Below are 27,075 nucleotides of genomic sequence, written 5' to 3' on the forward strand. Positions count from 1 at the left end.
AGTTCACCCTAGATCAAAATACACTGTAATACCATATCTGTTATCTTCATGATGCCACTAACGAAGAGGTATATAATTATTTTAGTATTTCAAATTGATTCCATAACTTCCTTAAAAGCCATTGTTCCAAATGAACTGTGCAACAATCCAAAGTAACCAACAACCAAGTCAATCTTGTCATAGTCTCATTATTTTTAATATATAATAGTGACAGCCTAATATATGCAATTATATTCCCACTAGGAGGTCTATACATTAGCTATTATCATCAAAGTATATCAATTTCTTCAAGCAGATTTTTTGTATGTAAGAAACATAACAAAATTGGCTTTTCAAGAAAATCAAATATTGCCATTAAGGCTTCAAAAATATGAGGTAAAAAAAAATGCAAGTTATATACAAAACATTAAATTGTGAACTATAACCAAATTCACAATTTCAATCTAAATGGCAGAGCTAAGATTTTTCTATGGCAAATTTATCTTAATTATTTCAAGTTAAACAAAAATTCTTTTTTTTTTTTTTTTTGGTCTTTTGTCCTTTCAGGGCTGCACCCATGGCATATGGAGGTTCCCAGGCTAGGGGTCTAATTGGAGCTGTACTTGCCAGCCTACACCAGAGCCACAGCAACACCAGATCTGAGCCACGTCTGCGACCTACACCACAGCTTATGGCAACACTGGATCCTTAACCCACTGATCGAGGCCAGGGATCAAACCCGCAACCTCATGGTTCCCAGTCAGATTTGTTTCCACTGTGCTACAATGGGAACTCCAAACAAAAATTCTTAATACTTATGGTTAGGTTACTCTACCGTATTTCCTAATAAAGGTATGCTTCTGGGAACAGTTTTAAATATTAGCTTTTCTGTCTGCCTTTTACCGTGATACACTGATAATTTTAAACCATAAAGAACGTTAACAACCCCTTAACTTAAAACGACTTTGAAGTTTATTTTACAGCACTTTTATTGAGACATCATGTAACCACTGACCAGGACTGTTTACAAATGTAATTCTTGGCCTTTGAGACAATTAAAAACTTTTAAGTACTAAAATTTTACATCATGATTTGTTTAACTTAGGAAGTGTTATGATGGTTGAAAACTGAGAAGAAAATCTAAAGCAAAAATATAATGATGTCCACAAAAACCATATATTTCTCCCTTATATCAAAGGGAGAGAAGGAAAGAAGAAGGAAGAAAAGAAGAGGAAAAAAGATGAGAAGAGAGAGAAAAAGGGCAAGACAGGCAAGAAAAATACTTTTTTCCCCATTTGCAAAAAGGAGGGAAACTCTGAGGTCTCAGCAAATAGTGTAATCAACTGAGTCAGTTTATATTAAGGCATCTTCTTTACATGTTATTGAATCCCATCATGCCTTTCATATTGCCAGCTGCACCCTGCTGGAACTGCCTCATCATTGACTGAAGTCCTGCCATACCACCTAGAGTGAAAGTAGAATAAAATCAGATAATTACTAAACAGAACTTTAAACATTTGTAACTTTTACCTAAAAGTACCTGAACTTCTAAAAAATATACTGGATTCTGACTACAATTTGGTCATCAGCCTTAAAGAACATAAAAATTTATATTACCACCAGTATCCTCATCTGTGTAAGATAATGAATAACTTATCACATCAAATTATGAGGAATATATACTAAATGAAGAGAACAAACAGAAGGAGTTCCTGTTGTGGCTCAGCTATAACAAACCTGAATAGTATCCATGTGGCTACAGGTTTGATCCTGGCCTTTACTCGGTAGGTTAGGGATCCAGTGCTGCTGTGAGCTGTGGTGTAGGTTACAGACACGGCTCAGATCTGGTGTTGCTGTGGGTGTGGCATAGGCTGGCAGCTGCAGCTCTGATTTGACCCCTAGCCTGGGAACTTCCATATGTGGCGAATGCAGCCCTAAAAAGACAAAAACAAGCAAGCAAATAAACAAAAAACAAATAGAACCTGTCACGAGTAGGAAGTCAGTAAACAAATATACAAATATTTTTTTTTCCTGGGATGTCTGAGCCTTGTTGTAAACAATAATAGACTTGGGGAGGGATGGGGGTAATTATTACACTTAAAGGAAGAAGACAATCCTCCATTACTGAATATCTACATTATGCCCAGAACTGTACTAAATGCTTGCATATCTATTAGCTCATTCAATTATCACAATTTCCCAATAAGATTTTATTACCTATGGTTTTATAGAGGTTCAGAAAGTTTAAGGAATTTTTCATAGGTCAGTTACATGGTAAAAGTGGAACCGGGTTTTCAAAGTCTTTATATAATTCCAAATTTGCATCATTTGAAAATATCAAGATTCTAAACTAGGGCAAAAGGTGACCAGAACAAGCATTAACAAGAGATGATTAAGTAGCTTGCTCAAAAATCACACAGCAACAGAGGACTAAATAAAACCTCAGCTTATACAGCACTATTACAACTATTCAGCTTAGAAGTAAGATGGCCCTTTTCTTCAAATCATACATTGTTTGAAGAGATTTTCTATCTTTTTAGGGCCGTACCCCCAGCATATGGAGATTCCCAGGCTAGGGGTCCAATCAGAGCTGTCGCCACCGGCCTATGCCACAGCCACAGCAATGCAGGATCCAAGCCGCGTCTGCAACCTACACCACAACTCACGGCAACGCCGGATCCCACTGAGCGAGCCCAGGGATTGAACCCGCAACTTCATGGTTCCTAGTTGGATTTGTTTCTGCTGCACCACGATGGAAATTCCCTTGAAGAGATCTTCGTATCATGATAGAAGGCTTATCAAAAACTCAACCTTGGAGTTACTGCTATGACACACTGGGATAAGGATCTGGCATTGTTGCTATAGCAGCTCAAGTTTGCTGCTGTGGCATGGGTTTTGATTGCTGGCCTGGTGAATTCTGTCTCAGGTGTGGCAAAAAAACAAAAATAACCCTCAATCCTTATACACTAAACCATGCATTAGCATCTGGCAACAACTTTGTATTTACCCATGTGATGAAGAACTCTTGGATCCATCATTTTGGCCATTTGTTGATTCAATTTTGCCATCTGCGACTGGCTTACATTCTTAGACATGTCACCACCTGAAAAAAAAAGGTTTTGAGTCAATAGAGATCACAATACACCCAGGGTATCAAAGAAAGTTTAATGAATTGACTAAATTTTTTTTTTTTTTTTTTTTAAGGTCACATCTGCAGCATATGGAGGTTCCTAGGCTAGGGGTCGAATTGGAGCTGTAGCCACCAGCCTATGCCAGGGCCACAGCAACGTGGGATCCGAGCCACCTCTGTGACCTACACCACAGCTCACAGCAATGCCAGATCCTTAACCCACTGAGCAAAGCCAGGGATCGAATCCATGGATGCTGGTCAGATTCGTTAACCACTGAGCCATGACAGGAACACCCCTGAATTGACTAAATATTAAGAAAAAAACCCTACAATGTTATCACTGTAGCCCACTTATTTCTATTTGTACATATTCCCTTCTAATCTTTACTGCAATTACTTATATATTTTTGAGAAAGAACAAGTGAAATGCGATATTAAAGGACATTTAAGGGACTTCCTAACAGTCTACAATTTTTGTTAACACTTTTACTTTTACCTGCGAATGAGCCACTATGAGCAAAACTGTATCCAGTGGTTATTAACAGTAAGCTAGAACAACAACTGTTTAATAGTAATATGGTAGAATGCTGAACAAAAATGCTGAACATTTGCAGATGTGGGTTAATCGGGAAAGAGACTGGATTGCTGATAAGTAGATATGAAAGAACAAGCCTGAGAAAACCTTGAAGATTATATATCTAAGACGCTATTAAAAGTAACAAGAAGCTTCAAAGAATAGAAAGAAAAATAATGCAACTCCATTTACCACTGAATTTCTACACACTTAGTTGAAATGCCACAGTAAAATGGCGGCTAATAAAAGAGACTGGGGCAGAAGAGATGAGAGCATCCTTTAGAGAATAAATGCTGTGCTCTTAGGGATAGAAAGTCAAAGAGATCACTGATGCCACAGCAATGAATAAGCAGAGCTGCTTCAGCGAAACTATTTATTTCAAAGAAACATTAACTCTGGTACTTCTTAGGAACATTTGTGAAAATGCAAATCAAAGCTGACCCTGATTCTCTAACCAAAGCTGGCTGGCCTGAATTAAATAAATGAATTAAGAATCATGAAAGAAAGAAGATATGTTTTTACAAAACATGATAAAATCTGTGAAAAATTTTTCATAATTAATGAATTTATATAAGATGTGAATTCTATGACCATGTGCACTGTTGTAAGAGTTTCTATCTTTAAGGACTTAAAACTTCAGAAAATGATTAAGAGTTTGGTGGGCCAAAGACATGTGCCATATCCACTGTCCACTTCATCTTGAATGTGCCTTTATTGAAGACCCAATGCTTGGACAAGCTCTGGCTGATGGATTGGCAGTGGTTCTATCAAGAACAGCCAGGGTCCGGGGGGAGAGATAATTATGTGTCCATAAATCACTATCTGAAACAGCAGGTGATGTTAGGAATTACAATTCATTTTAAACATGTTTTTCTAACTTTCTCCCTTGTCACAAAAGAGAAAATAGGATGTAGCAAGCAAAGAAAAAAGGAAACTGTCAAAGACAAAAGGTGATTAAAAACTTATGTAGGAGTTCCTGCTGTGGCTCAGCGGCTAGCAAAACCAACTAGCATCCATGAGGACGTGGGTTTGATCTGCTGGCCCCACTCAGTGAGTTAAGGATCCAGTGTTGCCATGAGCTGTGGTGTAGGCCACAGACGCAGCTCGGATCACAACTTGCTGTGGCTGAGGTGTAGGCCAGCAGCTGCAGCTCCAATTGGACTTCTAGCCTGGGAAGCTCCATATGCCGCAGGTGTGGCCCTTTAAAAGACAAAAAGACCAAAAAAAACCAAAAACCAAAAAAAAACCCCAAACCAACTAATGTTTCTTTTTTTAGAAAGCTATTCAGTGGTGTTATTCATCTTTGGAGCATGCATAAGCAATATTTCTAGGATAATAAATTAATAGTGCTTATAATATAGAAAAAAACTTTTAAGAGAAGGCTAGGACAGCTGACTAACTCTTTTGGAAAAACAAAATTTTCTTTTTACCTTAGACAATACACAGCAAAATAAACCCCCAAATGAGTAAAAGAAAATGTAGGTGACTACTGTGGTTATCAATACGTGGAAGGCTTTTAGGAGTATAAAAGAAATTAAATCAAAAGGCTTGGTTGCATTAAAAATGAAAAATTCCATTAATTAAAAATATAAATAAAAAGTAAGGAGTTCCTGTATGGCTCAGCAGGTTGTGGCTCTGCTGCTGTCATTGCTATGGCTCTGGTTACAGCTGTGGCACAGGCTTGATCCCTGGCTTAGGAACTTCTGCATGCTGCAGATGCAGCCAAAAAAAAAATTTATATATATATAATATAAATATAAAAGGCAAATGAAAATCCTGGGGAAAATATTTGCAGATAGAACCCAAGAATTTTAAAGAATTATTACAAAGCAATAAGGGAAAAAAAATAAAACAAATAGACAAGGAAGCTAATAAGTAAGAGGTGATTCACAAAGGAAATTCCAGCTAGTGAATGTATGAAGAAATGTTAAATGGGAGTAACCAAAAAAACACATATTGAGGAGTTCCCCTCGTGACTCAGCGGTAACAAATCCAGCTACTATGCATGAGGACTCGGGTTTGATCCCTGGCCTCGGCTCAGTGGGTTAAGGATCTGGCATTACCATGACCTGTTGCAAACATGGCTGTGGCTGTGGTGTAGGCTGGCAGCTGTAGCTCCAATTCAACCCCTAGCCTGGGAACTTATTATTAGACCATTAAATTGGAAAGAATGAATTATTACAAAACTTACTCATCATCTACTCTGCCTCTAATCAAAACAGACAAAAATCCCTGGCCTCATGGAAAACTGTACAGAAACTGCTGCAAGAACTGATACTGATCTAGAAGTGGTGAATCAGCCTACATCTCCAACAAAGAGGTATTGTACTGAGCTAAGATATATACATAAATGGAACACTTAGTGGTTAACGTTATATTTTGAAGAATATTTGACAGTATGGAAAAAAAAAAGTCATGATGGATCAGAAGAAAACACTAGTTATATCAAATGTTATTTCCAACAGGACTCATGGGATTCTCTGGGGAGTAAAGGTAACCGGTGTTTTAAATTTTTTCTTACATTTCCTTATATTCTCTAAATTTTCTTTAACATATATTAAAACTTCACAAAAATAAAGTCAGTACTGTTTTTAAAAATGAATGTTTACTATGTTGAATCAGAAAACAGATCTCAATATAAATCCTATAAGTTGAATATAACATGAAAGTCAGCAGTATATTTTCTAATACCGGCAGTATTCCCTGGCTTTAATTTTTAGTTTTCCACCTCTTTCTTTTCATTCAGTGTGTCTACTAATGATGAGTTTGTTATTTTTCTCACCTTTGAAAAGTCCTTTGATGCCTCCCATCTTTTTTACCATCTGTGCAAATTTGGTATATTGTGTCAGAAGTTCTTGAACATCTCTCGTTGATACACCTGATCCTCTTGCTACTCTTTGGATTCTTCCTGGTTGCTTACTAAAAACCTTGGCACCATCAGTACTGTCAAGTTCTGTAGGCAAGGGTCAATTACTGTCACTTACATACAATTAACATGCATTATCAAAGTTATGTCCAAATAGTTTACATACAGAAAAATAAATATAATAGTCAAACTACCACCAGGTTTGGCAAATGTTATCATTTGCTATGTTTGCATCTGATTTTCAAACTTAAGCATGGCATACACTCGAAAGAGTATTCATAATAGTCTTAAGCTATAAAAACAATAAAATGCACATAATCACACCTAAAGTTTAAATTGAACATTCCAAAATTTTTCTTGGAAAAATGTTTCTTTGTCCACCCTTTCCATATCTTATATTCAACTGCTCCTCAGAGTACATACCACAGGTATAAAGTCTATTTCAAAAAGAAAAAGTGCTCACCTTGGCTCTAGTTATTATCCTTTAAATCACAAATTTAGGTATGTAAGCGAGAAGAAGTAGGCAAGTTCTATTTATAATAGAATAATTGTAATATTTCCGATATAATCAAGTAGTTACTGCTAGTATTTTAATTCTATCTGTAACATAAAGAATTAGTTAATTCCCTCCAGGGTTTTGATAACTCTTAAGACTATGAGGTACATTTCTTATGGCATTAGTTGCATATAATCTCAAGAACAAAATTTTTATTATGTCTTCATTCTTTCCACAATATCCCCCAATAAGTGGTCACCTAGTCTTGATCTTAATAACCTCAGGAGAGATGACCCACTACCTAAAATAAGGCAATGTAGGAGTTCCAGTCATGGCTCAGTGGTTAATGAACCCGACTAGTAGCCATGAGGATGAGGGTTCGATCCCTGGCCTTGCTCAGTGAGTTAAGGATCTGGCATTGCCGTGAGCTATGGTATAGTTCACAGACCTGGCACAGATCCTGAGTTGCTATGGCTGTGGTGTAGGCCAGCAGCTGCAGCTCCAATTCGACCCCTAGCCTGGGAACTTCTATATCCTGAGGGTATGGCCCTAAAAAGACCAAACAAATTAATTAATTAATTAATTAAATAAAATAAGGCAATCTATGCCATTCTACTGTACTTGTAATTGTGGAAAATCTTTAAGTGATATATGTGATATATGTTTGCCTACACTTCTTATTTTGCATAGACGTCTCATTGCCAGGCACAAAGAATAAGGCTGTCAAATATTTGAGAGCCACCATGTCTCCTGTGAGTTTTCTCTGGTGACAAATATCCAACTCATTTTGAGGCTGCACCTGCAGCATATGGAAGTTCCCAGGCCAGGGAATGAATCCAACCCACAACTGCCACTTACACCACAGCTGCAGCAACACCAGATTCTTTTAACTCACTGAGCCTGGCAGGGGATCTAACCCACTAGGCCTCAGAGACAAGGCAGGATCCTTACCCACTGCTCCAAATATCCAATTATTTTGACTCTTCCTCTTATATCATGGTTTAGCACCCTATTTATCATGCTGATTTCCTAAATACATCTTCTAATTTGTCTATGCCCTCTAAGCCTATTGTCCAGAAGTGAACTGAAATCTGGGGGAAGACTGATTACTGATGCAATACAAATAAAGATCAAATTATCTCATAATAAACTTAAAGTCTGTTAAAACCTCTAAATTCACTTCATAAATGTAGGTTTTAAGCCTCATCTTTATAATAAAATATTTAAGAAAGTTCCCGTGTGGCAACAGCAGGTTAAGGATCCAGCATTGCTGCAGCTGTAGTACAGGTTGCAACTGTGGCGCAGGCTCAATCCCTGGCCTGGGAATTTTCACTTGCCGTGGTGGTGGCCAAGAAAAAAAATTTAGGAAATGTGTTTCATATTCTTCCCAAGAGTGCAAATGGAGTGAGAGAAAGAAGACAAACTAGGGAGTTCCTGTTGTGGTTTAGTAGTAATGAACCCGACTAGCATCCATGATGATTTGGGTTTGATCCCTGGACTCGCTCAGTGGGTTAAGGATCCAGCACTGCAGTGAGCTGTAGTGTAGGTTGTAGACAAGGCTTGGATCCGGTGTTGCTGTGGTGTAGGCTGCAGCTGCAGCTCTGATTTGACCCCTAGCCTGGGAACTTCCACATGCCATGAGTGGGGCCCTAAAAAGACAAAACAACAACAACAACAACAAAAAAGAAGACAAATTAATAACAGCACATCTTGATGAGCAGTAAGACAAAGTTAGGCAAAAAGCAGAAGGAGACATCATTTAAAGAAAGGAAGTCAGGAAAGGCTCCATGCTGGCGGTTTCTCTTTAACTGTGTGGTCCTAAAGAAGAAGCATGAGTTAAGTAAAGAAGAGAAAGGAGCAAGAAACATTCCAGGAAGCATAACATAAATCCCTAGAATAAATAAAAATAGTTTTGTGTAAACAGAACTGAAGCATGTGTAAGCATTGAGATTTAAGAAGTTACATAAGTAAGTAATGATAAGATCATAACAGAATATACTAGGCTTAGGAGTTGGGAATTCATCATGAAGACAGTAAAGAGCCAATGAAAGATTTTGATCTCAGAATTGTTATGTTTAGAAAGACTATAATTGTGACAATGAGAAAGACAGATTAAAGAGAGGAGTGAAAAAAGAGAAAGGGAAATATTAGGAGGCTATTGTAGCAATCCAGGTAAGAAATGATATGTATGAATTAATGCAAGGGATACACAGACAAAGAGGAGAGAAGACATAAGAAACATCTAGGAAGTATAACTCACTAAGTCTAAAGTGATGTTAAGGTTTCTATACTTCACTTGAAATGGTGAAGTATACTTCAATGATATGAATAGATGGTGTTAAGTTAAATATGTATGTATATTATAATACCCAGAGCAACCACTACGAAAACTACTTAAAGAAATATACTAAAAAACAGAGATACATTAAAATAGAATCCTAGGAGTTCCCATCGTGGTTCGATGGTTAACAAACCCGATTAGCAACCATGAGGACAAAGGTCCGATCCCTGGCCTCGTTCAGTGGGTTAAGGATCTGGCATTGCCATGAGCTGTGGTGTAGGTCACAGACGTGGCTCAGATCTGGAGTTGCTGTGGCTGTGGTGAAGGCCAGTGGCTGTAGCTCTAATTCAACCCCTAGCCTAGGAACCTCCATAAGCCGAGAATACCGGCCTAAAAAGACAAAAGACAAAAAAAAAACAAAAACCTAAATAATGTTCAAACACCCTGTAGGAAAGTAGAAAAGAGAAAACAGAACAAAAATCTGAGTGAACAAACAGAACAAAAGAAAAAACGGTTGGAGTTCCCACTGTGGTGCAATGGGATCAATGGTGTTTCTTCAGCAGCAGGGATGCAGATTCAGTCCCCAGCCTGGTCCAGTGGGTTAAGAATCCAGCATTGCCACAGCTGTGGCGCAGGTTGCAATCCGGCTGGGATTTGATCCCTGACCCAGCAACTCCATGTGCCGCAGGGCAGCCAAAAAAGGAAGACATAACAATCCTAAATGTGTAAGCAACTGACAAAAGAGCTTCAAAATACATGAAAGAGAAAAGTTAGGCACTTCAGTACCTCTATATCTATAATCAATGGAACCACTCGCTAGAAAATCAGCAAGGATGTAAATCTAAGTGGACTCCATCCAGCTTAGGTGACTAGAGTACTCTTAGATGCAAGTGTCACTCACCAAAGGAGAAGCACTACATTTTAGACCGGATATACCTCAGAAAACTTTCAAACATGTAATAGAGATGTCTGTTCACCCTTCGGTGAGCACCTAGAGAGGAAGTCAGACTCTCAACCCAGAAGCCCAGCCTCTCCATTCCCCAGTTAGGGACCTTTGACAGATTACTCAAGTTCCTTGTATCCTAATCTGTAAAAGCTAGATTGGATTTTGACCCCAGAATTGTCCCTTAAGAATTGTGAGCTAAGGAGTTACCATCGTGGTGCAGTGGTTAACGAATATGACTAGGAACCATGAGGTTGCAGGTTCGATCCCTGGCCTTGCTCAGTGGGTTAAGGATCCAGCATTGCTGTGAGCTGTGGTGTAGGTCACAGACACAGCTCGGATCCCTCATTGCTGTGGCTCTGGCGTAGGCTGGCGGCTGCAGCTCCAATTCAACCCCTAGCCTGGGAACCTCCATATGGCGCAGGTGTGGTGCTTGAAAAAGGCAAAAAGACAAAAAAATAAATAAATAAATAGTTGTCAGCTAATATATGTAAAGTGCTCAGGACAGGGCCTAGGGCAGAGGAAACACTCTAGATATGGCTGTGGTTATTAGTTCTACATGCAAAACTTTTTTGGGTTGAAGATAGAGATGAAAAAGACACAGCCTTATCTGGGTTTCTATGAAGGCCCAGATATCAGGAAAGAGGTAGAGACTATAGAAAATAATCAGGTAGTAGACAAAGCATGTATGTGGATGAATTATCCAACAAACATGATCAGAATGATAATAAACACTGGCTAAGGACAGATGTTTCTTAGCATATATTCACTTAAGAGGTTGGTTGAGGATGAAAGAGACTGAGTTAACAAGAAAGATAAGTGTACAAGTGGGGAGATGGTGTGATAGAAATCAACAAAAAGAGGTGATTAACATCCAATGTTGAAAAGGTCAAGAAAAAGACTGAAAAGTATCCAGTAGAGACCAGTAGAAGGTTTTTGGAAATCTCTGTATGATTTCAGAGTAATGGTGGGGACAGAAGTTAGAGTTCAGTAGTCTGAGAACACAAGTGATTCTTTTTTTTTTTTTGCCATACCTGTGGCATGTGGTAGTTCCTGGGCCAGGGATATAACTGAGCCACAGTTGCAACCTACACCATAGCTGCAGCAACGCTGGATCCTTAAACCACTGAGCCATAGCAGAACTCCCACAAGCCATTCTTTTAAGAAGCTTGTCTGAAGAGAGACAGGGTAAAAGCATGAGGGAGAATAAAGCCCAGAAAATGTGAACTTGTGAACTTAAGAATGTTTATATGCTAATGGGGGGGGGGAGAGTCAGTAGATAAGGAGATACTAGAGCCACAGGAGGGGATTTTATTGATGAAAAGAGGTCCTTGAAAAAGCCTGAAGAGTGGTTTGTGGCTGTCACCATCTCATAGGTTAAGAGAACCAAAGGCTGAAAGAATTCAATGCCAAAAGCCTGTATTTCTTTGTAAATAAGAGGACAGAGGTCAAGTGGTAGAGTGGAAGGCCTACAAAAGGGTAAAACATGTTTGGCGTGCCTGCTGGGTTGAATCAGACAGGGTGCTAAAAAACAGAGGAAAAGATAAAGGGGATATGGATCCAGAAATGTTTCTGGACTGAGGACCTGGAAGCACAGGAGAGAGGGATCGTCTGGGGAGAGGGATTACAGACAATGAGCAGTGTCCTTGAAGAGACTGAAACCTTCAGAGTCTCACAGCAAAATAAGTTTGTAAACACTGCACAAACTAATCCTTCTGTTACAGATTCCTAATTAAGATTAGCATATTAGAGCTCTGAGGAGACATACAATACATAAACTTATTAGTTTTTGTTTTTAACTCAGCATTCCTCCAAATTCGTTTGAGTAGAGAACTTACCTTTTAAGTTATTTCTATCAACACCCTGTAGATGTAGTGTTCTCTCCACAAAACTCATTTGAACACTGTACTAGACATTTCTCTCAATCACAACCCTGTGAACAAGAGCTTTCAAGCAGCTACAAATCTCCCTAACAATAATCCTTCAGTCTAAATTTTTTTCCATCTTTGGGAGTTCCCATTGTGACTCAATGGGTTAAGAACCCGACGTTGTCTCTGTGAGGATGTGGGTTTGATTCCTGGCCTCACTCAGTGGGTTCAGCATCTGGTGTTTCCACAAGCTGAGGCAGAGGTCACAGAGGCAGCTTGGATCTGGTGTGGCTGTGGCTGTGGTATGGCCAGCAGCTGCAATTCTAATTCAACCCCTTGCCGGGGAACTTCCATATGCTGCAGGTGCAGCCATTAAAAAAGAGAATAAATAAATAAACAAACAGATAAATTTTTCTCCATCTTGTCCACAAGAACACAGTGAAACTCTCCACTTGCTGATATTCAGAACACTGTCCTCCAAGTCAAGTAATCTTCCACCTTACCTTGATCGTTCATACTATCCATTATCGTCATTAATTTCTTTAGCCTTGCCATTGACTCTTGTTCGTTTCCTTTGCTCATGAAATCTGTTCCAAAACCAGGGATCATCCCCTAAAACAGATATATTTAAACATAAAATCAGTAATAGCTTGAGCTTAATTGTTTATAATGTTCACATTTAACTAGTGGCTTTAGTATTACACTAAGTTTTAAAAGCATTTTTTCAATTTTTTTTTTTTTTTTGGCCACACCAGCAGCATGTGGAAGTTCCCAGGCCAAGAACTAAATCCAAGCTGCAGTTATGACCTATGCCACAGCTGCATCAATGTTGGATCATTAACCCACTGTGCCATAGTGGGAACTCCTCCATAAAGTATTTTTTAAATTACACAAATATTAAAATAATTAAAGCAAGCATATCTGTTCTTAGAAATTTCAACAAAACAAAAGAGGTTAGAAAAAAACTTTTTAGGATAACTAACCAAGATCTGACTGAAGGGGCCCATTTTCATGATATTTTGAAATTGTTCATACATGTCTCGCAACGTAAACTGACCTGAAATACAATATAAATGATTTAGATATATTAGAGAATGAACATTTCCAGTCAATAAAACTAATATTTTCCTTAATCACGGGTTTATCTTGAAGCACAATTATAAAATATCCAATTAATAAATATTCACTGCACAGTTACTATGTGCAAGATCACAGGATAAATGCAATGGAGACAAATCCTAGAGAAGCTCACATCTATCAGAGAAAACTGGACATAAACAAATACCCAGGAAATGTGAGAACAAAGGAGACAAAGTACACCTACTAGGGTAACTAAATTGAAGTCTGGCAAACCAAAAGTTAAAAAGGATAGAGAACAAGCAGAACTATCATATACTGCTGATGAGAATGTAAAATGGTAAAAAGACTTTAAAAGATTATTTGAAATTTCTTTTTTTTTTTTGGTTTTTTTTTTTTGGCTTTTTGGCTTTTTGCTATTTCTTTGGGCCGCTCTCGCCGCATATGGAGGTTCCCAGGCTAGGGGTCTAATCGGAGCTGTAGCCACCAGCCTACACCAGAGCCACAGCAACGCGGGATACGAGCCGCGTCTGCAACCTACACCACAGCTCACGGCAACGCCGGATCATTAACCCACTGAGCAAGGGCAGGGACCGAACCCGCAACCTCATGGTTCCTAGTTGGATTCGTTAACCACTGCGCCACGACGGGAACTCCTATTTGAAATTTCTTAAACAGCTTAGCTGTCTATGAACTGGAAAACGGATAGACTCTGGAGAAATACTATTCTGTAATAAAATAGGCTACAAGTAAGTAAAATCACATGCATGAATATAAAAAATATGCTGAGTCAAAGAAACAAGAAGAGGGGGGAAAAAAAGATATACTCTAGGATTCTTATAATAATTAATGGAATCATATCCTTAGAATCTGAGCATTTCATTATTACATAAATTAACGTGAATTTTTTTTAAAAAAGAAAACAAGACAAAGGAAGAAAATTATTTTCTACTTTTGTCCTAAGATAAAAACAAAAAAGCCATTTGATTTTAGACATTCTGAATTTGAAATGGCAGTACAAGATCGTAAAAGAAATTTAACAGCAAGCAGCTAGAAATGTGGAATTAAGTGGTAGAGAAGGTTAAGGCTGGAATATATATTTGGCCATTATACAGAAATAACAACTGAAGCTATAATACAGAAAATCCACTGTCATGGAACCCAAATGAAGAGGCTGAAAATATAAAAGACAGGTAACACAGGACTTCCCGCTGTGGCGCAATGGGATCAGTGGTGTCTGGGAGCACTGGGACTCAGGTTTGATCCCCAGCCCCGCACAGTGGGTTAAGGATCTGGCATTGCCACAGATGTGGTTTAGGTCACAACTGTGGCTCGGATCTGATCCCTGGCCTGGTAACTCCATATGCCATGGGGTGGCCAAAAGAAAAATGGGGGTGCGGGGAGCAGGTAACACTGTTAAATATTGGGAGCCAAGAGAAAAGAGGAAGGTCATTACATTTGGAAATCTGGAGGCCCTTAGTGATATCAGAAATTGGTAGAATGTTAGAAGCAGAAGCAAAATGCAGACACACAAAGACCTAGGAGTCAGAAAGTAGACTGACTTAGAATATACAACCCGTTTAGTGTGGCAGCAGAAACAATGGTTGGGCTATTTACCACAGAGGAAAGCAGGTGGAAAGACTCAGATAATAAAGGATAGATTCATTCACTCAACAAACATTACTGAAGACATACAAAGTATCAGAAGTTGCACTAGGCACTGTGAACGTAAAAGAGGATGAACACAACTATGAAACCTACCTTCAGTTTCAAGCAGGGAAGACAGAGATCAAATAATTGTGATGAATAATACAACAATTACAAGGCCCAATGGGAACACAGAGCAGGTGGTTCTAACTTAGTCTAGGGATAAGGCAGAACATCCCCAAAACACATTTAAATAGAGACTTGAAGTACGAGCAGGAGTTAGCTGGTCTAGCTGGGGGAAAGGAGGACGTAGGAAGAGAGATGATAACTATCTCAGGGGAAGAGGGAGCAGCAAGAGCAGAGGCCCAGAGTGAGAGAGCAGTGTACACTTGAGAAACAGAGAAATTCAGCATGGAGGGCATGCAAAATGCTAAGAACAGGGTCAAAATATGACTCAGAGTATGTGGGTTAGATGGTGAGGTCATTTAAAAACATTCTTTTTTAAAAAAAAGACTCTTTTTTGTCTTTTTACAGCCGCATCTACAGCATATGGAAGTTCCTGGGCCAGGGGTCAAATTAGAGCTGTAGCTCCTGGCCTACACCACAGCCAAACCAACACTGGATCTTTTTTTGTTTGTTTTTTGAGGGCTGCACCCGTGGTATATGGAGGGTCGCAGGCTAGGGGTCGAATTGGAGCTGTAGCTGCCAGCCTACATCCCAGCCACAGCAACACCAGATCCAAGCAGCAACTGCAACCTACACCACACCTCATGGCAGTGCAGGATCCTTAACGCACTGAGCAAATCCAGGAATCAAACCTGCGTCCTCATGGATGCTAGTCAGATTCATTTTCACTGAGCCACGACCGGAATTCCCAACACGGGATCTTTAACCCACTAAGCAAGGCCAGCGACCAAACCTGCAACCTCACAGACACTATGTCAGGTTCTTAATGTGCTGAGCCACAAAAGGAATTCCCCATTTTAAAACATTCTAAGGGCAGTGGAAGCCCCTGAAAGATTTTAAGAAAGGTAGTATTAGGATCAAATTTGCACTTCTGAAAGATCTTTTCGGCCAGATCATAAAAATAGATCCAAGGGCAGAGTCTAAGAAACTGGAACATCAGTTAAAAGACTTAGAATAAACAATCTAGACAAAAGATGAACTGGCATAGGTGCTGGAAAGAAGGGAATGGAATGGAGTTAATGAAAAGGTAGAATTACTAGAACTAACTGATGAGAAAAGGACTGGGCAGAGTGAGGAAAAGATAAAAGTTAATGATAGCATCTAAGTTTCTGACTTTGACAACAAGACAAATGATGTTAAGCTTCACTGATAACAATGGGGTGGGAGGTTGAGATGGGAAGATAAGGATAAGCTGAACTGTCTAGGGAACATCCAAGCATGGTCTAATAAACATACAGATATGAGTCTGAAGCTCCATAGAAAGATGGCCTAGAATGATTATTGAAAGGCATCAACATTTGAGAAGTAAAGGCATAGGTACCTGAAAAGATGAGTGAAAAGGAGCAGAGAAGCTGGATAACATGTGGACATGGATTTACGAGTAACATCATTTTGAGAAAAACAGAAATGGTCAATTGTAATACATGTTAAATGCTTCTGACATGCTGGATATTTTATATAATCAGCTCATTTAATCTTCACAACTCTACCAAGATACTTAGTATTACCTACTTTTTACACATAAAATTGAAGTTGATTAATTTGAAAAAGTTAAATGTTAGATTTAAAAACTTAGCTTTTTTTATTTTAAGGCTGCATCTGCGGCATATGGAAGTTCCCGGGCTAGGGGTTGAAATGGAGTTGCGGCTGCCAGCCTACACTACAGCCACAGCTACATAAGATCTGAGCTGCATCTGCGACCTACACCACAGTCTGCAGCAATGCCAAATCCTTAACCCAATGAGCAAGGCCAGGGATCAAACTTATATCCTCATGGATACTAGTTGGGTTTGTTGCCACTGAGCCACAATGGGAACTCCAGAAGAGAGTATTCTAACTTGATTTTAACCTACCTTACTCCAAGGAACCCAATGAAAGCTTCAACATTAATCTTAAGGCAATTTGTTTACAAGAAAGAAAGTAAAAACACTCAATTCTACAATTGCTTAGATGTCTGAGATTTAAAATAATTTGTATATAAATCATCTAAAAAATAAACATTTGAAGAATTGACTTTTTTGTTTGTCTTTTTTGCCTTTTCTAGGGCCACTTCCACGGCATATGGAGAGTCCCAGGCTAGGGGTTGAATCGGAGCCGTAGCCACAGGCCTACACTGGAGCCACAGCAATGCGGGATCCGAGCCGCGTCTGCAACCTACACCACAGCTCACGGCAATGCGGGATCCTTAACCCACTGAGCAAGGCCAGGGATCGAATCCGCAACCTCATGGTTCCTAGTCGGATTCGTTAATCGCTGCGCCACGACGGGAACTCCGAAGAATTGACTTTAATGGACTCATCATTTCATACAAATTATAGTAGCTTTATCAAAAGAAATCAAGCGAAGACATCTGAGAGTAACCGCTTTTTTCTACTCATATACCATGTTTCAACTTCTCTATAAGTGCTTCATTGTCATCCAACTTCAACTCGTTGACTTTATCTATCAGTCCTTCAATGTCACCCATACCTATAAGACCCAAAAAATAAAATTAACAACAGTATATATAGCCTGTTTTACATTACATAAAATGCATGCACATACATAATAAGCCTATGAGACAGGCAACTCAGGTATTTCTACTACACTTTACAGGTAAGAAAACTGAAGCTAGAGGTCAAGTGACAAAAGCAGGAACTGCAGAGCTTAATTCCAAATTCCACACTCTTGAACACCTGCAGACATCATGAAAGCTATGCTGCCATTACCACTGCTATTACTACAACCACATATTTCTGTATTGTGTTCTAAAACTTTACCAAGGAACTTTCCATCTAATGGCTCGTTTTACCACTCTAACCACAGGAATCATCCCTCTTTTGCAAGTGAAAAAGATAAATCACAGAAGAAAGAGATTTTCCTGAACTAATTAGAGAGAAGGTAGAATTAAAATACTAATTTGTCCTAAATATTCACACTATTTCTTGGATATTTTTCTATATCTCCATCACTGTACATACCAAGAAGTTTGCTGATGAAAGGCTGTGTTTTGAAAGGTTCAAAGTCATCTATATGTTCCCCTGTACCAATGAAAATAATTGGACTTTTTGTGGCAGCAACTCTGCAGAGAAAGATAAAACATAAAATAACCTCAAAAAGGAAACCAAATTTCTAAGAGATTTCAAAGCTAACTCAACAAGGGTACATAGCTCAAGGTCCTTTTCACTAGCTGAAACAAAACTACATCAGAGGGACTGCAAAATTCTGTTTCTGTTTAAACTTTTATATACTATACTATGTCGACTATTGGACTATATGTTAAATGATCAGAAGAGAGCCATAAACACACCCCACGCGTGCACACTCACACTATATAAGCACAACAGCATCAATGATACTTACGCACTGAGTGCACCACCTCCTTTTGCATGGCCATCAAGTTTTGTCACTATTACTGAGGCTACATCTACTTTATCTTTAAAAGCCTTAGCCTGGGCTTCACAAGCCTGCCCAATGGAGGCATCCATCACATAAACTATGTTATCAGGTTGCTGAAAAATTCCAATAGAAGAGAAACATATTTTTACTGACTTTAAGGAAATTTCATCATTAGAAGCTTAAAATATTATAAGTAATTATTCATTGAATCGTTAACTATTTCCTGACGGAGTACTATGTACTAGGGACTATTCAGGTGCTCAGACAGAGCTGAATAAGAAAATCTCTGCCCTCTTGGGACCTATATTCTAGTCACTGGAGACAAACAAAAAAATATGCAAATAAACATTTCAGATGTACAACAAGTGAAATGGGCTAGAAAAAATCAGTTTTGAGGTGTGGGAAGCTTCTTTAGGTAGGGTGGTCAGGGAAGGTCTGTCTAGAGGTAATATTTGATCTGAGGCCTGAATAAAAAGTTAAGAAATGATTTAGAAGAATCTCATTCTAGGCAAATGGAATAGCAAAAGTAAATCAGAGAAAAATAAAAAGTAGAAGAGTGTACACTGAAGCCAAAATAAATAAAAGATAGGTGAGACTCTTTCCCTTAGTTCTGCTCAACTACGTTAAAATAATGGCATAGCTAAAAACAAAACAAAACTTATTAGCATTAACCATTAACCAAAGAATTATTGCCAAAGAATTCTGCTCAACTACGTTAAAATAATGGCATAGCTAAAAACAAAAAAAAACTTATTAGCATTAACCATTAACCAAAGAATTATTGCCAACACCTCTATGGCAAAACATGGACTCATACTATATACTACGCATTACCTATAAACTGCCTCTTCCCCCAAATTATTTCCATCATAATTTTATTTTTAGAGAAGAATTTTTTGGTTGTGCTCACAGCATGCAGAATTTCCAGGAATCAAACCCGAGCCACAGCAGTAACTGGAGCCATAGCAGTGACAACGCTGAGTTCTTAACTGCTAGGCCACCAGGGAACTCCTCCATTACAATTTTAAAAGACACTAAATGATGATTAATATTTTTAAATGCTTCATTTTGAAAATCTTTCAAAATTTACCCACAACAAATATTTCTAATTTAAATGATTTACAGAAATGAAATTCAACAGATATTAAAGGTTAATTCTCAATTTTGGGTTACTTTTTCTTATATATCCTAATAAAATGATTGAGAAATTATTATTATTTTTGTTGTTGTTGTTGTTGTTGTTGTTGCTATTTCTTGGGCCGCTCCCGAGGCGTATGGAGGTTCCCAGGCTAGGGGTTGAATCGGAGCTGTAGCCACCAGCCTACGCCAGAGCCACAGCAACGCGGGATCCGAGCCGCGTCTGCAACCTACACCACAGCTGACGGCAACGCCGGATCATTAACCCACTGAGCAAGGGCAGGGACCGAACCCGCAACCTCATGGTTCCTAGTCGGATTCGTTAACCACTGCGCCACGATAGGAACTCCGAGAAATTATTTTTTGATACTCATGAAAATTTCACGTTAATGTAGAGAAGTCTAAGTCCTTGTTATACAGATAAAGGTGCCCAAAACAGGGAGTTCCCGTCATGGCTCAGTGGTTAACTAATCCGACTAGGAACCATGAGGTTGCGGGTTTGATTCCTGGCCTTGCTCAGGGGATTAAGGATCTGGCGTTGCCATGAGCTGTGGTGTAGGTCGCAGATGAGGCTCCGATCTCGCATTAATGTGGCTCTGGTGTAGGCCAGCGGCTACAGCTCCAATTAGACCCCTAGCCTGGGAACCTTCATATGTCGTGGGAGCAGCCCAAGAAATGGCAAAAAAAGACCAAAAAAAAAAAAAGTGCCCAAGACAGAAATAACTTACTTGGAATCTGTTTTACAGGCAAAAAAAAAAAAAAAAAAAAATTACACAGTTCATAATCTCAATCAGGGTTTATAATTAGCCAAAATCCTTATAATGATGTTAAACCGAAGCTACTTACTATAGCGTTAGCAACTTGAAGCATTTCTTCAAACAAAGAATCTTCTTGTTTATGGCGGCCACTTGTATCAACAATAATAATTTCAAAATTTTCATTTTTGAATTTCTCCACTCCTTCCGAGGCAATGATAACAGGATCCATTTCTGTATAGCTAATTAACATGGAAAAATGTTTTAACAACAACTAAAATAGAAAAACTTCCAAATACTAATAATTTAAAACTGTCAGTGTACCTTTAATCCATCCTGGAAAAGTCATAATGATCACACTTTCAATTTAGAAATTAAAAAATATTTTCTAATTATGAATCTAGTATGATCTTGCTGCATATCTTTTCTTTCTTTTTTTTTGTCTTTTGTCTTTTTGTTGTTGTTGTTGTTGTTGCTATTTCTTGGGCCGCTCCCGCGGCATATGGAGGTTCCCAGGCCAGGGGTTGAATCGGAGCTGTAGCCACCGGCCTACGCCAGAGCCACAGCAACACGGATCCGAGCCGAGTCTGCAACCTACACCACAGCTCAGGGAAACGCCGGATCGTCAACCCACTGAGCAAGGGCAGGGATCGAACTCGCAACCTCAGGGTCCCTAGTCGGATTCGTTAACCACTGCGCCACGACGGGAACTCCTGGCTTTTGGTTTTGAAAAGGACAACAGTCTTCACAAACTTTAGGTGTTTGTTTGTCTTTTTGCCATTTCTAGGGCCGCTCCCACGGCATATGGAGGTTCCCAGGCTAGGGGTCTAATCGGAGCTGTAGCCGCCCAGCCTACACCAGAGCCACAGCAACGCGGGATCTGGGCAGTGTCTGCAACCTACACCACAGCTCACGGCAACGCCGGATCCTTAACCCACTGAGCAAGGCCAGGGACCAAACCTGCAACCTCGCAGTTCTTAGTCGGATTCGTTAACCACTGTGCCAAACGGGAACTCCTCTTCACGAACTTTCATTTCATTCTTATTTTAGTACATTTCCACAATCCTCAAACTATTCAACTTGAAGAATCAAGAAACGAGATCTCACTATAATTTGCTTCTTTTGGTTACTGGCAACTTTTAACACAGATCAATACTGTCAAATGAAAAGACATACGATGTTAAAAAAAGGTTTCCCCCCTTAAATTAGCAATACAAATTAGGCAGAAATACACTTAATAAGAATATATGCATGATTTAGGAGCTCCCATCATGGCACAGTAGAAACGAATCCACTAGAAACCATGAGGTTTCGGGTTCAATCCCTGGCCTCACTCAGTGGGTTAAGGATCTGGAGTTGCTGTGAGGTGTGGTGTAGGTTGCAGACACGGCTCAGATCCAGTGCTGCTGTGGTGTAGGCCGGCAGCTGTAGTTCCAATTAGACCCCTCACCAGGGAACCTCCATATGCCTCGGGTGCGGCCCTAAAAAAAAAAGAACATACACATGATTTAAATGAAGAAAATAATTATACTTAAGGACATAAAATTTTTTTAGCAAAAAACACAGCAGGTTCCTAAAATGTCAGTTCTCCCCTAAACAGATTACTTTCAGGGCAGTTCTAATCTTAGGGAGATTTTTCTTTCTGGAACTTAATAACAAAAAAATCTAAAATTTACTTGGGGAAATAAGTAGGTGAAATGGGCAAGAAAATGTTGAAAAAGAGGACAGAGACTAGCTATTTTAAATATGATAAAGATACAATTTAAATAAAACTTGTAAATGTGCAAAGAAATATGATCAAAGATGTTCATAAGAACGGGACTGATTAGCTATACATATATATTCACATACAATGGAATATAACATCATAAAAAAGAATTAAACAGTATACTGTCCAGAATTATTAAGATCCCATTTATTTTAGTAAACACTTTAATGAAGTATAAATATATGTAGACTACAGATGTGATAAATTCATTTGAGTAATAAAAAAATGAAAATAAAATAAAATATACGTAGAAAAGTTGTACAAATTGTACACTCAGCAAATTTTCACACAGCAAACAAACCCAGATCAAGAAACAATATAAAGAGCACCTCATATGATGGAGCATGATGTAGGATAATGTGAGAAAAAGAATGTATGTATGTATGTGTGACTGGGTCACCTTGCTGTATAGTAGAAAACTGACAGAACACTGTAAACTAGCTAAAATGGAAAAAAATAAAAATCATTTAAAAATTTTTAAAAATTAAATAAATAAATAGCACCTCACTCCCTCTCAAGAATAATCACTATCTTGTCATAAGATCCCATTTTTAATTACCTCTACACTGGTAATATATACAATAAAAGGTACTATTTTAAGTGTTCATTTTAAATTAGCTTTGACAAATTTACATGACCCATATAACCACTAGCAAAGCAATTCACATACAAAGCATTGTAAGATTCCATTTCGATTTAAAGTTATCTAGCTAGCTATATAATATCTCTCTGTGTTCGTTTTTACAGACATTCAAAAAAGCACAGATGGACATGCTAAAACTGGTAATTGGGAAGTGAAACTGTTAGTGCTTTCACTTCTTTAATTTAAAACTTTAATAAAACAGTGGTTTTTTTTTTTAAGACAGAACAAATGATACTATAAACAAATATTCCTCTATCTACCACTCCCCCCAGTATATGCTAATATCTAAATTTTATATTGGAGATACAGTTCAAATCCTTCCCCAGGCCCATTTGGCTTCATCTCTCCCAGAGGAAAACAAAAACCACTAACACTTTAGTCTATATATGTAGTATGTTTTTTAAGTTTACATGAACAAAGGAGAGATTATTTAATAAATAATATTGAAAATACTGGTTAAAAATTTATGCTCTGGCTTTGGCAGACAGTTCCCGTAATCATCAGCTAAATTATGCCATTTGCAAACTGTGAACTCAAAAGATATAACTTTATTATACCTTGATTTTCAAATCTGTATTAGAAAAAGTTATCCTAAAAACAAAATACCTAACATTATTCTTTACTCTACTTGTTAGAAATTATCATAAAAAAGAAAAGAAAAAAATTTAGATAAAGAGCGTATCATAGCCAACGGTCATTAGCTTTTTTGGCCAGCCAAAAAGTAGAACATAATGACTAACAAAATGGTATCATTCATTTAATGACCTCAAATTTTAGTTTTTTAAAGCCTTCTATATTAATAACAAGCTTTTTATATTAATAACATTGAGAAAAATGCTATTTCCTCAAATAAGTCTTCTAAATTCAATCTTTTCTTTCTTTTTTTTTTTTTTGGCTTTTTGTTTTTTGCCATTTCTTGGGCCACTTCCACGGCATATGGAGGTTCCCAGGCTAGGGACTGAATTGGAGCTATAGCTGCCAGCCTACGCCAGAGCCACAGCAACACAGGATACGAGCCGCGTCTGCAACCTACACCACAGCTCACGGCAACGCCGGATCTTTAACCCACTAAGCAAGGGCAGGGATCGAACCCGCAACCTCATGGTTCTTAGTCGGATTCGTTAACCACTGAGCCACGACGGGAACTCCTAAATTCAATCTTGACCTGATTCTTTTAATTAATCATTTTAACATGTACACACCACCTAAATGAACACCAATATATAATATGAAGGAGAGCAATGATGAGAATCTTCGAAATAACTACAGATTATAGAGCATTTTAGGATGATCAAATACAAACTTTTAAAATGATGTACTATAGAAATAGACAATACGGAATTCACCAGTATGTTGAATTGAGGAATTCCTCAGACATCTTAAAACAAACAATTGCAACAGAAGCAGAAGGAGGCTGTAAAGTATGCAAGGCAGGATGATAAGTACAGACATATTATAGACTAAACAACATCTGCTCTGATACATCAGGCTGGACTGGAGAGTCATGTTACAATAATAAAAGATAACAATGTATTAAATATACCCCTACTTTGTTCCAGAAAGGATTTAAGTTTATAAGTATATATTAAAATGTGACTAGATAGCATAAAATAAAAATCAGACTGACAAGGTGACACAGATGGGTATAAAAATAAGAAACTGGAACCCACCTTCCATAGAATGGAATTCTTGCTTTGGTTGCATTCTGTTTTAGCTGGTCAAAAGCTCCTATGAAATAAAGAGTTAATGAGTCTCAAACTTGAAAATAAAAATTTCAGAAAATGATTTTCAAATTTCAACACAGTACCTGCTCTGAATGTGTCTGCACATATCAAACAGGTCTTCCAACCTTTCCTCTGGTAATAATATGCTAACTGGGAAAGAAAGATTTTTAAAAATCAGTAAATACAAATTATTATATGTAATTGTTTCTATTTACTTGAAGAGTAAAATAAAACTACTCATATTCTCCTAAAAGTAATATTATTAAATTTTGAATACAGAAAACTTCATAAAGAGTTTAAATTCCAAGTGCCATACCATCACATTCAAACAATATAAAATGACTAAGGAACAAACAGCCATAGTAAAAAAAAAAAAAAAAAAAGTTAAAACATTAATTAGTTTAAAACAAACAATAATAGGGAGCTCCCGCTGTAGTGCAGTGGTTTAAGGATCCAACACTGTCTCTGAGGCAGCGTGGTCTCAATCCCCAGCCCAGCACAGTGGATTAAGGTTCTGGCTTTGCTGTAGCTGGGCATAGATCCCAGCTATGGCTCAGATTCGATCCCTGGCCCAGGAACTTCCATATGCCGTGCATGCAGTTGAAAAAGAAATAATAATAATAATAACAATGTAATCCTCTAAGAAATAATCCTTTCCTTTTTATTTTTCTTTCTAAACTAAATAGTGAGGTAGTGAAGCAAAATCTGGTAACAAGTTGAGGCACCCATTTCTGGACAAAGTGGTAGTATAATGAATTTAAAATTAGTAGGAAGAGGAGTTCTTGCTGTGGCACAGTGGAAACGAATCGACTAGTATCCACGAGGATGCGCATTCGATCCCTGGCCTTGCTCAGTGGGTCAGGGATCCAGCGTAGCCATGAGCTGTAGTGTAGGTCGCAGATGTGGCTCAGGTCCCAAGCTGCTTGGCTGTGGTGTAGGCCAGCAGCTGTAGCTCTAATCTGACCCCTAGCCTGGGAACTTTCATATGCTGAGGGTGAGGGCCCAAAAGGCAATAAATAAATAAATAAGTAAAATTAGCAAGAAGATATGTAAAATGAAGATCTATATACATTATGCCAAGTGGGATACTGTGAAAAGGGAGTCTTGAGCCACAGGAGATAAGGTAAACTTTCTGTGTGCATTTCTCCAAAAATCATATCCTCATTTCTGTAAAGGATAGGAACAGTCTTTTTGGTAAAAGAAATAGCACAGTCATATAGAAGTCTAACATTCTTAAAAAAAGCAATCATAAGAGAGAAGATGGGATTCTTTCCTCTTATTCTACAAAAAACTTTTACAAAAACATAAGAGACACATCAAGCAACACAAAATTGTAAAGAAACAATACTAGGAGTTCCTGTTGTGGTACAGTGGGTTAAGAATCCGACTGCAGTGGCACAGGTAGCTGCCGAGGTGTGAGTTCGATCCTTGGCCTGGATTGGGCATTGATGCAGCTGTAGCAGAGGTTGCAGCTGTGGCTCAGATTCAATCCCTGGCCCAGGAACTTCAATATGCCCCGACTACAGCCATAAAATTAAAAACAAAAACAATGCATGATACTATGAAGCCTGACTTAACATAAAATTTGATTTATACAAACATCGTCACCATGACTTTTTAAAATTAAGTATAATTTACCTTTGAACATGTTGTTGTTTTACCACTGCCTTGCAATCCAACAAACATGATCACGTTCTGTTTACCTTTAGTGGGTGTCCATGCTTTAACTCCAGGGTCTACAAGCTACACACCAGAAATAAAAATAAAATTAGGTTAACACATGCTTATATTCAAAGCCCCTCCCCACAACTTTTAACTGTAAAAATAATTTAAAGACATTTCAATATAAAAGGCAACTATAGTCCTATCATTTTAATACAACTCCATTATTTCCCGTTGTAGACTCATAGTGAAATTTACAAGTTTAAAACAGTACATTGTGAAATCATAAGCCAATTTGGCAAAAGAAATAGCACAGTCATAAAGAAATCAGATACTCCCAAACCGATTCACAGGTAAGACTCTCGAAACATTTTTTAGAACAAGTTGTAGTGTGAATAAAATGTGAGAACAAGTTTGAGCCAAAGGAGCAATCTACATCATCAGTGTAGAAATACAAAATAAATGTTCAAGCCATATATGAATTTTTAATTTTCTAGCAACAACATTAAGAAAAATAAAGTGATTTTAATATTTTAACCCAGTTTATGTAAAATATTATCATTTCAAACTATAATTTATATTGAAAAATTAATGAAATATTTTACATTCCCTTTTCCCATGCTAGGTCTTCAAACTTGGTATACATCATACTTACAGCACATCTCAACTTGGACTAGCCACATTACAAGTGCTCAATAACCACATGTGGCTGGTGGCTACTACACTGGGACGGTAGCTATATTCATGTTTAATTTGACAAATGTTTACACATAAGCAAAATCACAAATTACATGTGAAGGACTTTCCAGGTCAGTTAAATATTAAACTGTCCAATGCCAGGAGTTCTCATCATGGCTCAGTGGAAACGAATCTGACTGTATCCATGAGGATGCAGGTTTGATCCCTGGCCTCACTCAGTGGGTTAAGGATCCAGCGTTGCCCTGAGCTGTGGTATAGGTTG

At 38.2% G+C, this 27,075-nt stretch overlaps 1 protein-coding gene across 2 annotated transcripts in view; it reads right to left on the bottom strand.

The window, feature by feature from the left end:
• Positions 1 to 928: 928 nt before the first annotated feature.
• The window catches only part of SRP54 (signal recognition particle 54), a 48,191-nt gene continuing 22,044 nt past the window's right edge, over positions 929 to 27,075 (bottom strand). For both annotated transcript variants that reach the window (XM_047797671.1, XM_047797672.1), the window contains 12 exons: positions 26,091 to 26,195; positions 24,536 to 24,602; positions 24,399 to 24,456; positions 20,409 to 20,559; positions 18,390 to 18,538; positions 18,008 to 18,108; positions 17,430 to 17,516; positions 13,121 to 13,194; positions 12,641 to 12,749; positions 6,466 to 6,636; positions 2,987 to 3,082; positions 929 to 1,443 (listed from right to left, as the gene is read on the bottom strand). In XM_047797671.1, the coding sequence (XP_047653627.1) occupies positions 1,352 to 1,443; positions 2,987 to 3,082; positions 6,466 to 6,636; positions 12,641 to 12,749; positions 13,121 to 13,194; positions 17,430 to 17,516; positions 18,008 to 18,108; positions 18,390 to 18,538; positions 20,409 to 20,559; positions 24,399 to 24,456; positions 24,536 to 24,602; positions 26,091 to 26,195 (1,260 nt within the window). In that variant the 3' untranslated portion in view covers positions 929 to 1,351. The remainder of the gene's footprint in view (positions 1,444 to 2,986; positions 3,083 to 6,465; positions 6,637 to 12,640; positions 12,750 to 13,120; positions 13,195 to 17,429; positions 17,517 to 18,007; positions 18,109 to 18,389; positions 18,539 to 20,408; positions 20,560 to 24,398; positions 24,457 to 24,535; positions 24,603 to 26,090; positions 26,196 to 27,075) is intronic.

This window comes from Phacochoerus africanus, chromosome 9 (assembly GCF_016906955.1).
Source record: "Phacochoerus africanus isolate WHEZ1 chromosome 9, ROS_Pafr_v1, whole genome shotgun sequence".
Classification (NCBI taxonomy): Eukaryota; Metazoa; Chordata; class Mammalia; order Artiodactyla; family Suidae; genus Phacochoerus; species Phacochoerus africanus.